Source organism: Papilio polytes, unplaced genomic scaffold, assembly GCF_000836215.1.
Source record: "Papilio polytes unplaced genomic scaffold, Ppol_1.0 DF823934.1, whole genome shotgun sequence".
Classification (NCBI taxonomy): Eukaryota; Metazoa; Arthropoda; class Insecta; order Lepidoptera; family Papilionidae; genus Papilio; species Papilio polytes.
This window is the reverse complement of record NW_013525270.1, coordinates 766,218-783,488: the sequence shown is the minus strand read 5'-3', so window position 1 is coordinate 783,488 and position 17,271 is coordinate 766,218. Positions and strand designations below refer to the sequence as shown.

Genomic DNA, 17,271 nt, shown 5'->3' with positions numbered 1-17,271 from the left:
AATATTATCTTGCGAAAATCAACCTTCATGATTACTCACTTCGAAAGTGTTCTACAAGTAATACATCTTCACTTATTTGCAACAAAAGCCTAATTCGTATGCAGTTTAAAATTCAGACTTTAAATTAATTAAGACAATAATTTTAGACTGAAAACATCTTAGACCAATTTTTCTTAAATTCACTTGTTAGAAATCGCACTATGTCGAAATATTTATAATCACAACGATGAGAAAATTTAGAAACCAAGTTAACATGTATGAAAAAATACAAGAAAATTACGTGAACAAAACGGAACGAGATCACGGTTTTATTTAAAAATTTTATGTGATTAATCAAAAAATAAAAAGATATAACAAAATGCCGCACAAAAAATCTGCAGAAACATACAAAATCTCAAGTATCAGACCATCTGAAATTACTATTTATTACGCACAGAAAATATTTACTTTGTTTTACGTGTCCCTAGGTAGCACTTAAGATGTCAGTAATTTTTTAAGTAAGTTGTTAAGTATCATTTGTTTTTTAACTGATGTTCATAAAAATAATATAAAACCAAACCTCATATTTTAAATGACTTTATCAGCTATAATTTCACCTAAAAGTGCAAATAATCCATTGAACATTGCAGTATAACATATTAAGTAAGATGTGTAAAAATTCTTAATTCCCTTACTTTATTAAATACTACAATAGGATAGAGAATTAAAATTAAATATTTCAAGTAAAATATCGCTAAAATAAGACAATAAGAGAAATTCTATTGGACATAGGTGAGAATTATCAAACTATATTTTAACCTTATTTTCATGCCACTATCTTTTTTATTCAAGATATTATTTAGTTATATTTTAAATAACAAAATTGTTAAGAGGAGTACTAACCAATGTTACGGAGTGTAACATGTTACTTTACGCCCTATAACGTTGATCAGTACTCATCTTTAGAGATTAAATCTTAAATAATAGAAAATAAAAACATTTGGTAATTTATTTTCGCGTTTAGTGAATAGATTTAACTACTAATGAAAACTAAATTATTGTTTTTAATGTTGATTCTCTACGCCGTCAATTCTTTTGTGTAAAAAGATTTTAATATAAACTTTTTTTAATATCGTAGCTATTTGTATTTTTCAGTAAATTGTTTGGTGTTCGACGATATCATTACACTATCATTGTAATAAATAATTTTCACACTATTTTTGTCTTCCTTATAATAGGATGTTAGAAGATCGACTTGTTTTTAATGTAATTTAGATATTTGGTTATTAAATACTTTAGTTTTCATTTTTTTTAACAGATAATTCTCAGATACATTAATGTTCATTTACAGCTCAGATAAATTAAGGTTCATTAAGGTTCACAAGTTAAGGAGACTGTTGTTCTCTGCTTGGAATTCTTATTACAGAATCGATTTCTATTTTATTTTCGCCTTGAATTTAAGAGTAATTTTTAAGATTAGCCGGGAGTTGTGCAAATAATTTTACATTATATAGGTTGAAATGTTTATTTTTATTACAATTCTCAAGATCTGATAATTTTCACGATGTCCAAAGTTATGGTGCAAAGGGTTAAGGATCCCCCTTCACTTGTTGAAAAGCACTTATCAATTTAGCTAGTATGTATTTATACTAAAAAAAATACCTAATTTCAAATGAGATATTAGATTAACTGTAAATTTCATATTCCAATATAAATGATTAGTACCGATATAAAATTATTCAAGTTTGATTCCTAAGTGTTATTTTACATGGGTTAAATTTAATTTGGTCTGCATAAAAGTATTAATGTACCATTTATGGGATATTATTTACACGTAAATAATTTAATGTTATATTACTGTTTCATTTTTAATTTCCATTAAAATATTGAAATTAATTTTCAAAATTGATTTCCATTATAATGATACTCTCTAACGCATTTATTTTAATACTTAACATTCATTATGAAAAATAAGTAAAAAAAATAAAAAAAAACATATTGTTAATATAAATAATAGAGGGTAAGTTAGATAAGTTAAAATGGGGTGATCTCACTCTGTAAGGCTGTGTCGACAATAAAGCTTTCAAAAGAAGCCCGTAGATTGTATTACTAGAGTTAAGAAATAAATAAATTAAATTAACTTAAGTAACATACATTGTAAAGAAATTTAATTGTGATATTATTAAGTTATGTGGTTATGAAACGTATTGGCATTTTTTAATAAACTTATATTGGTTTAGTTAATATATGAGTTATTATCTAACTGTATTTAACAGTGGTAGAGCCGGCTTTAACATTTTCCCACGAAGAGTCGGCTCGCTCAGTGAAATACCACGACCACACAGAAGACAGGCGTAAAGTGAAAGCAATTCTGCATTTCGTCTGATGAGTGTGGTGCTGGAAGCCTCAGATTACTCCCTTTTTATTTTCACCCTTTTCTTAAAAGGAAAGGATGGGAAGGGAAAGTGAAATCGACGGTAGGGAAGACGCATTGGAAGGGAAAATATTCTGTTTATGTGCGTCTCCTCCTTCGTCGATAAGGATAGGTCTGCAATTGCGGATATCTCTAAGCAGCGGTCGCTTCGCCATTTTGGTGAATTCAGGTGGCCGCTTGCTCGTTTGCTACTTTATGAAATAAAAAAAGTTTTTTTTAAATTAATAAACCTGGCTGGTTTTAATTATTTTTTTAATGATTGTAGGCGAGAAATATAACATAATTAGAGTTAAATTAGTATATTATTAATGAGTCATACGAAACCTGCGACATTATAATATTGAAAACAATTATTTGTTATTCTGTAAAAATGTTTTTATTGTAATATCGTTTCAAAAAGGTTAAATTATGTTTTCTATTGCTTATTTATATTATTATAAATTACAAAATGAAATGTAGATACATTTTTCAGGAATAATAACCTATTTTCAAAATGTTGTTTAAACAATTTCTTCAAAATAACAAGCATAACATATGTTTTTATAACATATGTTTTTATAGATAATCTAAAATAAGTTTGAATTCGATTTTTTATTAATATTTTTTTAAGACATTAAAATCGGTTTGAATTTTATCAAAATAATAATAAGTGGTTAGTTAATACATACGGATAGTTGTATTTAAGCCGTAAGTATTCTTGCAAGGAGAACTGATTTGTCAATTACTGATTAGAGTCTTGCTTAGGGATTTTCTTTTGAAGTCCTATTTCAATGCTGTAAATAATTTGTATCGCTTAAACGAGTTCTGTTGATGATACCTTAACATTTTTTGAAAATAGAGTCCTGTCACTTACTTAATAATGAGTTCGTAAAACATTAATAAAATAATTAACTTATTAAAACTTTCCTTAGACTATACTATGTAATTTATAACACGGGTAAACTCACATGGCAACTTCGGTGTAGGCACCGACCACCCTAAAGAAGGACCCCCGACGGGTCTGAAACTGGTCAGTGCCTACACCGAAGGTTGCCGTGTGAGTTTACCCGTGTTATAAATTACTTAGTTCATTTTTTATTTTACTTTTTTTGTATTTTTTAAAAGGACAATAATATTTAACAATAGATTTTAATTTAGTTTGCAATAAGTAGAATAGATGAAACAGTATTCTTAGTTAGTCTTAGTTGTACTGTTTGTTTTGATTTTTTTACTAAAGTTTCGATTTGGCCTATAAAATAGCTCAATTTAGAATGTCAAACATTTGTATGTGTATTTTCTTATATTTTGTATAATATAAAACGTAACAATGACAATAAAATATAATTTGTAATCGTAAGATTATAATTCAATGTAATTTGTAAATATGTAAATGATTTTAAAATACTCTAATTAATAAATTAATATCTATTTTTGTCATATGGTTATAATCACATATTCAAGAATGTTTTTCTGTCTTCCGATGTCACTGTTTTTAAACACAAAAATATTCGATAAACCTTTGCTCTACTATTTTTATTTTTCTGCGTTTGTAAGATCAGATCATCAATATTTTTGCATTTCTTAAAAAGTAAAACTGTTGATTGTTACATTTTTAATACATTAACAACCATAGATCAAAAAAAAAATATAAATTTAAATGTAAAAATCTTTACAAAAAGACAGAAAAAGTTGTAATGATTAAATTAATTACCATTATACTTTTTTTCAACCAGTTTTACATTAAAACTATCGTCACTAATAAAAAAAATACAATTTAGTAATATATTTAAGTATTTATTAGTAAGTATTATACCGTATTTGAACATTTAATAAGATTCCGATTAAGCAATAGTTTAAATAATAAACAAACAATATCTCAAATATGCGTTTAAATATCGTAGATACGCAAGACAAATAAAGCAAAAGGGAATGTGCTAAACACATAATTTATTACTTTATTTAATTTATTATACTAGTTAATATATTTTTTATGTTAAGTGCCATAAATTTATTTATGTAAATAGTTTCATATGTAAAACAAACTAGCGGTGTGTTTTAAATTTCAATATAATTTTAACGTAACGTAAAACTTAGTTCTTAATGTTTTAATTTTCGTTGTTTTGCTTGTAATTATTACATTATTCTAGTTTTATAGAAAATTAACATGATATAATATGTATGGTGTATATTCCATGTACAAAACAAAGTTCAAATGAAAAGGGATAAATCGCATGTAACAAGAAGGACGTTAGTTATGAATGTGGAGGTACACCGGTATAGGTAGACCTAGAAAGAGATGGATGGATTGCGTGAAAGGTGACATTATCAAGAAGGGAGTGATGTCTGAGATGACGGATGATAGAGTTATTTGGAGGACGAAAGCCCAAAGCGCCGACCCCAAGGGAGTAGGATAAAGCAGGGGAGATGATGATGATGAAATGAAAACGTTTTTTTTTTCATTATAGATTCTTGTTTGTAAAATCCATTTTAATTTGTAAAATAAATGTAATGATAACATTATATTCCCTAATATATGTTAGAAATTTAAAATGTGTTTTATTCGATACCTTTCCTTAGATACGTCTCATTTTTTAAATGTTACCACCAAAATTGCCCTCAAGGCTATTTAAAAAGTGTACAATCTTCAGATTCTTTAAATCGTATGTATTGGAATAACTTAAAAACTACTGGACCGATTTCAAAAATTCACCATTAAAAAGCTGCGTTATCCCTCAGTAACATAGGTTATGTTTTTACATTTTTTTTCTAAACTTGTGAGTAAGTTCTAGTCTATACTAATATTATAAAGAGGAAAACTTTGTTTGTTTGATTGTAATAAATTAACACACAAATTACTGGGTCGAATTCAAAAATTATTTCACCATTAAAACCTAAGTTGTCAGTGAGTAACAAAGGCTATGTTTTATATTATAGTTTTATGTGGACGGAGTTGCGGGCGAAAGCTAGATATTCATAAATTTTATCAAGTTAAGCACCATTTGGGTCTTTTGACGTGTATCGCTCTGATTAATTTATTTAGTAAAAATAAAACAACAGAGATTAGAAATAAATATTTTATATTCCTTACACCAATAATTACAAACTCGTATCAAAATGGTAACCTTAAGATCCACTTATTAATGCAAAAAGGCAAGAACAAATAGCCCTTTCGTGGCCATTTACAACATTTAAATATTACGAAAATTGCATAAACTTTTTTAGGTTAATTATATTAAGACAACAGTTAGCTTGCCCTACTTCGAGTTAAGCCATTAAAATTTTGATGGTATATAACTAGCTAGTTAACGAATCATTAAAACGTGGAAGTATTGTCAGTTTATGACTTTCAACATTCAACTTAATGTATGCGGCCAGGACTGTTGACAAATACGCAAACAAAACATGAACGTTATAATTCGAAGCATCATTTTTTAAACTTTAATATTAAAACAATTAAGTAATTTTATGAAATAGAAATCTAAACAAGACATTTAAAGTAAGATTATTTTAAATTTACTATGTATTTACGAGTACTTTTTGATCTCACAAGCCATTTTAAATCAAATGTAAAACTCTACATTCTTCATTTATTTGATAAATTGTTCTCAAATTAAAATAAATTTAAAATCACCGAAAGCATAATTAAATAGTCCAAATGGATTTGGGTTTAAAAACAAAATCCATATTGATCAACTAACTAAAAGAATTTATATACAGACAGACAAGAATATGACACTATGGTTAAGAGTGGGCGCACTCCTTTGGCTAAACTATCGCAAAACAGTTGTGCGATTGTCGCTTGTTTCGCTGTCCATTCAACTGTTTAGTTGCACAACTAAAAATCGAGTAGTATGCGCATCTCCAAGCTCATAGGAATCAAAGAGCGTCTAAAAATTTGTGCGGTAGCTTAGTCCAAGGATGCGCGCGCTCTAATTAGTAACTATTGTAGTCGTTGGCATCAGTTTCTTTATCCTAAATTAGTTAAGCATTAATTAATTTCACACTTAAATTACAATCAACTATACGGAGTGATAGATCGCAACCGTCTTGATTTACCAGGGAACCCTCTTGCGTAAGGTGGTTTTGCGTTCGTCGTCACATAATACACGCCTCGAGCTCTGTAAAGTAAATAATTACGTTTTAAGCATAAATACACTCATTAAATGCTCTGATAAAAATCATAGAGATAAACACAAAAAATATTCAAGAGCTATTAAATTACTGTCGGCAGAAATTTGTTCAACAGCGCCATCTTGTGTTTATCCTATAAACTAGTACGACGTAGGGTTTTTAAAATAGAAATGTCAAATATAGATGGCGTTGTTGATGTCAAAAAATAGAATGAGCAAAATGTTACTAACTAAAACCACTGATTTATCAATTAATTACCTGTGAGTAACATGCTCTCCCATGCGTACATATTCAGTATCCTTGGGCTCACACCAACCAATGAGATATGAGAACAGATTAGGACAAGGACCAGCCCAGAAACCGGTAGGGCTGTTAATCGATTCAATAAAATACGGAGTCACCTTCGTATGGTCGCAGGAAAGCGTTTCTGGAATAAAAATAGGACATTTTTACATGGTACGCAAAATGATTATTGTTTTTTCTTTACTTACAGTTAAAAATAGCGCCATCTCTACGTGAGGTATTTTAACAGAGAATACTGTTTGTTTTACAAATAGATGGCGCTAAGTCCTAGTTTTAGCACTAACGTTATTACTACAAAAGTTTAGTTTTTTATTCAGAATGTTTTAATAAAAGAAATAATGGTAACAACAATTTAACTTACGAAAAATGGTATCATGTGCGCATCCAGGCTGACTGGATCCGCCGTTGACATAAAAATCTGCATGCCCGTTGGGTCCCCACTGTCCGAGGATGCCAGCACCCGTGTGGAGGATATCGACAAATAAAGCATCTGTGTGGTCCAAGTCCCGAGATCTATTGTTTCCCATGTAAAAGAAAATCGTGGGATCCAAACCTGTATTATAATTTAAAGCATTGACTCTTAAAGTTTTTTTTTTTTCGCTATTTTTGAAAAATTACCGATTTCAATTGTGACTTACCAGTGATCCTTCCTAATTTCCGATCATTGAGGTGATTAGCCACCAATCCCAGTATGTGAGCTCCGACGCTATAACCGATTGTGTGTATTCTCTCCGGCGCTACTGCCTTCTTGGGATGATACTGCAGGTAATCTACCAGCTGTGCTATACACATGCTCGCAAACCGAGGAGCCCACTCTATCTAGAAAAAAACATTAATGAAATAACGTCCTGGACGTTTGTTACAACTGATTTCATTTTCTAAGTTAGGCGATAGTTAAAAGATGGCGTTGTATTATATTGGACTCTAAAGAAACACTAGCAACTACAAGACTTGTTCGTTATGATTATTGATCGATCTAGAATATAGCTACTGCAGGACTCTTGGACGAAATTTGAAACTAAACCTTAGCACAACTGTTGGGCGATTGTCGATGGTTTTGCAACCCATTCAACTGTTTAATTACAGAACTCGAAAGATTCTGTACGATAGAGGTAGTTGTTTTATAGGAACTGGTATAATTGTTACAACCTGACTGAGGCACGGTTCCTTGACTAGACTTCCGTAGTCGACTATGATAATATTATAGTGACCCCTTGCGAAGTACGCGTTCCTCATATCAGTACTAGGAGATAGGTTTCTTCCTCCGCCAAAGCCGTGTACGACGATCTTCGTCGGGTACTTTGGATTGAACTTTGAATTTGTTAAAGATTCATTGTCCAAAGTGTTAAGTAATTCCCCCTTTTCTTGTGTAGTCCTGAAAGAAAGAAATTCTTATTATTATTAGATATTTATATTTTAAGACTTCCCATATAACAAGGAGAACGTTAGTTATGAGTGTGGAAGGGTACACTGGTAGAGGTAGACCTAGAAAGAGATGGATGGATTGCGTGAAAGGTGACATGATCAAGAAAGGAGTGATGATTAAGATGACGTATGTATGATAGAGTTACGTGGAGGACAAAAATCTGTTGCGTCGACCTAACGGGAGTAGAATAAAGATGAAGATGATGATTTATATTTTAAGACTTTATACAAATATTAACAGAGCTTAGTTGGACCTTGACGCAATACTTTAAACTTAGTTTCTAACTCGTGAAATCAAGACCTTTCCCAAAAAGTGTTTTTTTTTTTAATTACCTAGTGTAAAGAAAAAACTGCATTTGTGGATGTGGACATCTAAAGGGGCCGGGGATACATGACTTGGTGTCGAACAAATCTCGCACGGATTGCGGTTTCTTCTCACGTTCGTCTTTCTCTTGCGTCTGCGAAACTGAAAACGTAAAATACTGGTTTAGTAAAAGGTTTTAAAATTAAGGTCATGTAGTGGAACATCGTGTGGGTAGATTTTCTTCATTAAAACATGGTTAATTCACAAAAATACAGTTTACATCTAGTATAGATTTTTTAACTACAAGCCAGTACTAGATTCTATCACTATACCAAAACAATGAAAACTGGGCATACATGTTTAAGCACGATAAGTATAGTAAAAGGATAAACTTATTCATGACCGAGTAAATAGAACAAAACAAGTAACAACTTTAAGGATATATAAAATACTTTTTAAGTGGAATATTTTAGCCTTGTATTATTTCATCAGTAAAATTTAACATACCACACTGTTATTACTGAAGCTATTATTAGTAAAGAGATCGTTAACTTAATGTAACACATTTCTGCCATGATTACATAATTACTTACCGGGCTATTTCATTACTTAATACAACTATAAATAGAGCAGTTAAAAGCAGCTAAAACACAACCAAATTAAGATTAACGAAGATTACCTAATTCATCGAAATTAAATTAATATTTTTGTCTATTTTAAAAAGGCAAATTTATATGTTTTATAATATTTTTGTTATTAAAATTCCAGGCAACATATGAAAACCCTATTTAACCTATGACCTATTTAACACTTAACGATGAAGTCTTGTACATTACAATATTAAGTTGTATCAAGTAATCACTTGTATAATTATGACGATGGCCTTCTTATAAACAGAGTGCAAGGCAGATACAAGTGACGTATGTAAGGACATTGAGGCAAGGCTTAAAGGAAAGAACTTTTAATTCATAATAAGTTAAATAAACAATTTATTCTATTAGTTTCCTAAGATGAGATAGAATAAGGTAATCGCACAACTGTTGTGCGATTGTTTCATAGCCAATTCAACTGTTTAGTTGCATGACTAGAAATCAAGTAGTGTGCGCACTTCCATATAAACTCATAGGAATCAAACGGAAACTAAACATGTGTCCGATTGTAAAGTAAAAGTTGTGCGGGCGATCTTCTATTATGTTTTTACCGTTGAATATCCTTAAAAACTTTTTGTACTACCCCAAAAATATAGTACACGTGATTTATGTAACTATGAATACCGCTGGTTGATGTTACGGTCATCAACGTGGTACATGTTTCACCATAAATGCATATATTTATCGCCACACTGCTTTCTTTTATTATCTCCCTAGATATATGAATTACAAAGATTTTTTTGACAAATTAATTATTCTGTCTTTTACTTTTATAGAAACAATTTACGTAGTTTGTTATCTAAACAATGCAGTATGGAAGTGAAAATAGTCTATCATTGTGGACAATGACGACAGCTCAATTTAGTATAATTTATTCGCTCGTCTTTACAAATGTTTAAGTATCGTTGCTATTGTCGAGAACAATATAACACTTTGTAGATTGCAAATCTTAAAAGTGTCAACTTGGAAGAAAAAACCGTATCATTATTATTAAAACATTTAGGACCTGTCTCACCAAATTATAAATTGTCTGATAACAATCCAACGTGTAAACTATGTTTTTTTTATATGAGAAAGGGACAAACGAGTGGCAGGAACACAGAGGTGGTCAACGACGCCAATGTGATGGTAATATCGGCTTTTGTTCTTTATCTGACAGGCGTCACTTTTAAGCTATCTGAGCCTCTATCAGCTAGTTGTGGGACAAGCCCTTAAATTTTTCAAAGTTTAAAATTCTATATCCAGCAAACATTGTCAACTTAGCTATAAAGTTGCCTTAAGTAATTACATTTCTTATTAACAAAAACACATCTGTTTTCTACGACAAAGGAATTAGATCGTTAACTAAAAACAAAACAGAACATCTTTAGAACAATGTCACAAGAAATGTAATACTTGCATAAGATTCTCACAGATCGATTCTCAAAGACCATTATAAAATCACCTATTACTAATACTGAATTGGTATTACCAAAAGGATCTTCGATAATTGGATAACATTTAAACTAGAGAAGTCACTTTCACTTATGACACATGTTTATGGCAAGTCTATTATCATTAAAACATGAACAGAATACTGCATTAATCCGATTTGCAGACTTTATTATGCTTGTATTATGTCATTCTATCTTGCAGTCTTCTATATCGTTCTAGAATTTATATTACGAAAAGAGGTTACACGCGTGGGCGCATAATGCATAAACCTATCAATAAAGTGCCATATTGTTGCAACCGACAGCATTTCTGTCGTATTAGGTGGATCCTATTGCAACACGGAGGTCAATAATTTCATCGTAGATAAACCTTGGTATCAAACTGTAATTTTGGAGGTTAAGTTGAATACTTCACTGGAATTTAAATAACTAATCTTACTATAAATATTATAAATGCGAAAGTTTAGATGGATGAATGGATGGATTGTTTAAGTTTGTAGTCTAAACGGCTAAAGGGATCTCGACGAAATTTGGCATAGAAGCTAGTAGCCTTATAATGCGCATATTACTTAATTCTATTCCAATTACAAGTAGGTTAGAAATGAAGTTTCTTATATTATATTTCTAACTTATAATGTCAGTTCCCGGACAGACATCCCTCCAGTATATTTTTATCCCTCCAATATATTTACACTGGAATAATAGTGATGCAAGACGGAATAAGAATTTTTTATAGTCAATTGATAAGCCGAGTTAACTTAACTATAACGTTAACTATAACGTCGGGAGTTTTTAATATTTACCACACACATCTGTAATTAATAGTAGAATGGAATATGCAAATAATAAGCAAATTGTCAAGGTCGTTATTAAGTATGTCATTACCGAATTCATGCATTATTAATTTTTACACAATTATTTCAATATTTATTTACATCAATTTGCGGTATAAAATTAACAAGGTTGCAATATTATTGAAAATAATTATACATTACACGTATTAGATCTATCTTAACGTCTTCGAATATCAAATTAACCTTATTTATTGTTTAGTGCAAATACAACCTTTTTGGATGACAAGAATTATAAATACAGCCAAAGAGGTTGCATATTGGCTGCCAAGACATCTATTATTAAAAAGTGTACAAGATGTGACAGAAGAAAAGAAAGAACGTAAAAAATGTAAGCGATAATAAATTGTATATTTTCTGTAAATATAAATAAAGCTGATTAATAACGATGGTACAAGTTTACATTTATTCATTAATATTGTTTAATAAGAATTTGTACAAAAACTGGCACTTTAACACAGTAAAAATTGTGCTTTCTTACTTTTGGATAATAAAGCTTCATACGTCTGGAAATGTATATTTATATGTTTGTGAATTGCTACTTTTAAAATTTGATTATATTATTAACGGGGTATATTCAGATCTTAAGTTACTCGGCTGTTCATGAAAATTATAGACAGAATAATTTTTAACATTGGTACTAGTCTACTCGTAGTTTCATGGTTTATCGAACTGTCGATATTTCTAATTATATTATCAAGGAAAAAGTTTTAACAGTAAAATATTTATCTTGCAAGTGTTAACATATTCATACGTAGATCAACAACCTTCAAATAAATTACACGATTTCTTTATATTTCACAACAACTTTCAAGGTAAACAATGAAATAGCAAATTCTGGTTTACTAAACATTGCTGTTTTTAAGAGTTATAAATTAAACTTTTTAATATTGAAGTAAGCTTTGAAAACACTCATAATTTTATAGTAACTTTTAATACAAATTGAAATAGTTTTAACTACCAAAAATTTATCATATTAATATTATAAATGCCAAAGTTTAGATGGATGGATGAATGGATGTTTGTTAGATTTTTTTGCCTAAACTGCTGAACGGTTTTAGATGAAATTTGTTGTAGATGTCCTCTAGATAGTTTGGAAGAACACATACGCTGCTCACATTTGTTTTTATTAATTCCACGTGGACGGAGTCGCGGGCGAAATTATTATTAAATATATTCTTCAATGCTAACTTTAAAGTATTAGAGAAAGCTATTAGGGAAGTAAATCAATTGCTATTGTGCATAGTTGTAATAAAACGTGAGAACCTAGCTTTTAACAATATTTCTGTCTATACCTTGATTAGTAATGAGTAGATCGGCAAAACTGCTAGTAATAGTTTCTCTTACCAAGTTTTTTTATGCTATTTTCATGGTTGTGGTCGCAACAGTAGTCAGATACGAACTTATTATTCTTTCTTAACGTACTTCTTTACTTAAATGAAATGCCTTAGCGAAAGGTTTCCTGCTTTGTAAATCAAAGTTGAACTTCCGTATACAACGATGGGAATATTTTTTTAAGCTACCCACTGTTTGTTTATAGATTGTTTCTGGTTAATTGTTTAATTTTGAAATAAGCTAAAATAGAATTGGATAAAAACAATGGTCAATAACATTAACCTTTTAGAAGAAAAATACATTTTACTTAAGATAAAAAACTTTTAACTCAAAACAGTATAGTTTTTGTGACTGTATCGAATTATACATTTAAAAGGTGCATTAACAAAAACTTTTCTGTTGACCTTCATCTTTGCACAAATTATTTATATTTATATGTGTAGTATACGTACATTGAAAGTTAGTTAAATCTATATTAAGGTTGAAAAAAAGAAACTTATTATACTAATATATTATATCATTCTCGTCATATCCATTTTAAAGTGCGATCTTCTTTCGTAGTTCGGCAATAATTAGGGCATTTTGCACTTTATACAAAACTTGCACTTTATAAAACACACAACAAATTAGATATAGTACTAAAATATTTTGTATATTTAAGGCTAACTTTCGTTATAATAAGGTTTAAGTTATATCTTTGTTTGTCTTACATCTCGGATGCTAAGTTTCCACCGCAACTTATGTTACTGTAGTAAGCTGTATTACAAGAAACAATAGACAATTTTAAAAACCTATGACTTAGTAACTTCCTCATTCCGGGGAATAATAGGGTACTTCAGTCGATTTTAACTAAAATATGTCATACTAGCTTTTGCACGAAACTCCGTCCGCGCGGAATTAAAATAAATAAAAGTAAGTAACCTATGTGTTCTTCCAGTTTAGGTATGCTCTATATCTATCCCAAATTTTATCCAGATCCGTTAGGCCGTTTAGGCTATAAATTATAATTTTCATTATTAGTAAGATGTACAACTATATATGTGTATATATGTGTATGATATATGTGTATGATGTAACTATATATATATTCACACTTAACAACTTAATTTTAATAAGGTAAGGAGTATATGAGCAGTCGAACTTTTAATGAAAGAAATCGACCCTTGGATATCAGAAACAAAATCGCGGAACACAGATGCGTTGCCTTTTTTAATTTTCTTAAAATGTCTTAAACTAACAATTATCGTGTTGCATCAAATTTGTGTACAATATCCGCGAGTGATAGTATTAAGTAAGTCGAAAGAGCGAGGCTCTGTTATGCAACACGAATGTCGGCCGAACGATTAACGTAACGTTCGGAAGTAGTGCGCACGATTGTGCGCATGCCTGCTATGACTCGGTACAATATTCGTGGAATTTTTGAATGAATTAAACGGTTATGTGTGTACAGTTCTTAATTGGTTTTATTGTGATTGTTTAAATTATCGAGTTAAAGCAAACGGAAAAGCTCTCGCAATTAAGTATATTGCTAATTTTTATATTGTAATTTTTTTGAATTTATTGTATAACAAAAATAAAACCCTCATAAAAGTATGTTTGCTGAGCCCGCTCAGTATTTCGAATCTTGATTGCTAAACTAATAGTCCAATACAAACTAAACCTTTTTATTTTAGTAAATACTTAGTATTTATTATTAAACCTGTGTTTAAAATGTTATTAACATTTTTAGTTTCGTTTAGGTTTGTGTACATTATCAGTATTTTAAATAACAAATTTTTATATAAATATTTGTAACCCTTACCAGAAAACTGAACCGCTGTAATCCCCAATAAAAATAGCCATTTAACATTTGTCACCATTTTTCTTATTAACACACTTCAAAAAATAAATTTAAAATTATTAATGTCTATAAATCTATAGTTATGACTAAAAATTATCAAATAAATACATCACTTAATTTAAAACCGCGTCTTATCGATAGTTCCGAACATCCCTTCACGACGTGTGGCGCGTGCGTTAACTTTGAAGGAACTAAAAGCGAAAGTGGCCGGCTCGTATTGACCCTCGCCTTACGTAGGGTCCCCTCTTGCGAACGTCTTGGATTCCGATGTTACAAACGCATTAATGACTTCATTAATATTACTGTGATTAGTGTATGATATTGTGACGTCACTTTTGGATACTCTTAGGCAGCGAGAATCATTCCTGTAATTCCGGAAACTTGGCCATACAAAAATTAACTCTATAAAAAAATTCAGATACGTATATTTTTTTCATTCGTTTTATTGGTAATTATATTGTTATTTATCTCTTTTCAATTAAAAATTATAATAAACAATACGTTTTTCCACTTTAAAGATGACGTGGGGGCCTTCAAGAAAAGAGTGAATGCGTATTTATTAGGGTAGCGCGTACCATCTTTCGACCAAATCTTCACTCTCAGTCGGTGGGATCGTAGTCAAGCGCTAGCTTAAAAAACTTAAAAAAAAATAGCTCAAGACAAAGTTTAATTAAGGACTAAGCCATCACTGGGTTGTAACTATTCAAAAGTAGTAAACCAGCGTCAAAATTCCTTAGTAAATATTCGAATAGCAATTAGTGGTACGGTCACATTCCATTTTATAACGAAATTGTTCCCAATTTACATAAATTAATCAAAATTGACATAAACAGATTTTTTAGTAATTCATGTACCGTACACTGGGAAATACCCAACAGTCTGTTTAAGATAATACTTAAAATTCGAAAGTATCTAGAAGGAAAACAGGTATCATTACTTAGCCAGATTTTACGTAACCTCAGTGCGGTCACTACCTAAGGCAAACGTAAATTTAATACTTTATGCATTTCATATCCTCGTACATTTTTCTGATTTTTTGTAGAGACTTTTATCAGCTATGTTTCCACTAAGTGACTTTTGCCTTACCCAAATTAGCCCTAACCAGGCCTTAAAAATGTCTATTTTTTTTAAATAAACTTATACAAATATATAAATAGCGAAAATGGTAGAATTGTCTGAAATAAACTCAACAATGAAAGTACTCAGCCCGGACGAAAAATGGCTTAGGTAAGCGAAGTTTGAATCACAAAAAATGGATTTAAAAACGCAATAAGATAGAGATGTTTCATGCAATTGAGTTGGTAATTATGCAAGTGTCTCATGTTGTGTAAATTATAGGATACTAGCTGTTGCCCGCGACTACGTCCGCGTTGTATTAGAAAACATACGATTTATATTAATAACAAAAAGCTACGTATCCCTCTGGATCCGGATATTTTTCGGGGATGAACCTTATCCCATGTGCACTCCAGACTTTGTTTTATATCTCGACCAAATTGCATTAAGTTATGTTAACCCGTTGCAGAATGATCGAGTAAACATTAAAAAACTAAATTAATGAATCCCACGGGAACCGTAACTACTCCCTGGATAAAAAGTAGCTTATGTGTTCTTCCAGACTATGCTCTAAACCTGTGCCAAATTTTATGGAGATCCGTTCATCCGTTTAGGCTACAAAAGCTAACAAGCATCCGTCCATCCATCGTAACTTTCGCATTTACAATATTTATATGATGTTGATACATGATTGTAACACATTACTAGGTTTAAAAATTGCTTGACATTTGCTTACTTCATAAGTTATTATACGTTTGAAGTTGTTATTGTCCTTTATTTATCGATATTTTAATTGCTATTATTTAAGATAATAAAACAAATGATTATAATATTTACACACAGAAGATCAGTTGAAAAAAGCCTTGAATTATTACGTAACTTTTAATGAAAACGGCACATGCATTACAAAACATCGAAGGATAGCATTAAGTTTTGCAACAACGCCAATCGTCAACAACCTCTGGTTGCCCAACTCGGATGTCCGAAGATACGGCGTCTTGTAAATTAGTGGCTTGCTGTCAAACGCATGTTTTAAGTACTGAAGTTTGTATTTTACAATGATTGTATAAGTTCTGTAATTGTATAAGTTTTCTTGTGTCCATTTTTTGTACTGTAAAATCTCTTATTCCGTGCAATTTGGGGTCGGCACAATATGCTTTTGTTATCCAAATCCATAATTTCAGTTACATTATTAAATACACTGCGTAAATAAAGATATATACTCGTAAGAAAAATAAACATAAACGGATTTCCTTAACCGCCAATGTTTTTCTATTACTGTATTGCGTTAAGTTATTAACTTAACATTGTATTGAGCTTGGCCTACTTTAGAGTTATTACCAATAATTGTTAACGAACAGCTCGTATATAAAACTGTTGTAATATTACTTTAATTAAAATATTTGAAAATGAAACGTTATTAGCATACCATAAGAATTTAAATTAAAAAATATGATGAATGACTTAAACAAATTCTATTTTAACTGATTTAATTTGGTCTTAAGCACGATAATAATTGTGCCCGTCACTAAACATTGGAAATAAGAACGG

At 30.4% G+C, this 17,271-nt stretch overlaps 1 protein-coding gene across 1 annotated transcript; it reads right to left on the bottom strand.

Moving 5' to 3' along the window:
* Positions 1-6,114: 6,114 nt before the first annotated feature.
* LOC106101990 (pancreatic lipase-related protein 2-like) lies at positions 6,115-14,820 on the bottom strand. Its single transcript, XM_013281382.1, has 7 exons — positions 14,626-14,820; positions 8,585-8,717; positions 7,976-8,201; positions 7,465-7,645; positions 7,188-7,379; positions 6,782-6,950; positions 6,115-6,510 (listed from the first exon to the last, which is right to left on the bottom strand). Exons 1-7 carry the CDS (start codon positions 14,681-14,683, stop codon positions 6,408-6,410), a joined length of 1,062 nt encoding a protein of 353 aa, XP_013136836.1. The 5' UTR covers positions 14,684-14,820; the 3' UTR covers positions 6,115-6,407.
* Between the last annotated feature and the right edge of the window lie 2,451 nt (positions 14,821-17,271).

What these genes read in the sequence shown, in the direction of transcription:
- LOC106101990 (XM_013281382.1), bottom strand. Translation starts at nt 14,683, where the DNA reads ATGGTGACAAATGTTAAATGGCTATTTTTATTGGGGATTACAGCGGTT. An exon ending in CAGTTTTTTCTTTACACTAG is followed by an intron (nt 8,202 to 8,584) that starts GTAATTAAAAAA and finishes TCTTTCTTTCAG; the next exon opens with GACTACACAAGAAAAGGGGG. An exon ending in GGAGAGCATGTTACTCACAG is followed by an intron (nt 6,511 to 6,781) that starts GTAATTAATTGA and finishes TTTACTTTACAG; the next exon opens with AGCTCGAGGCGTGTATTATG.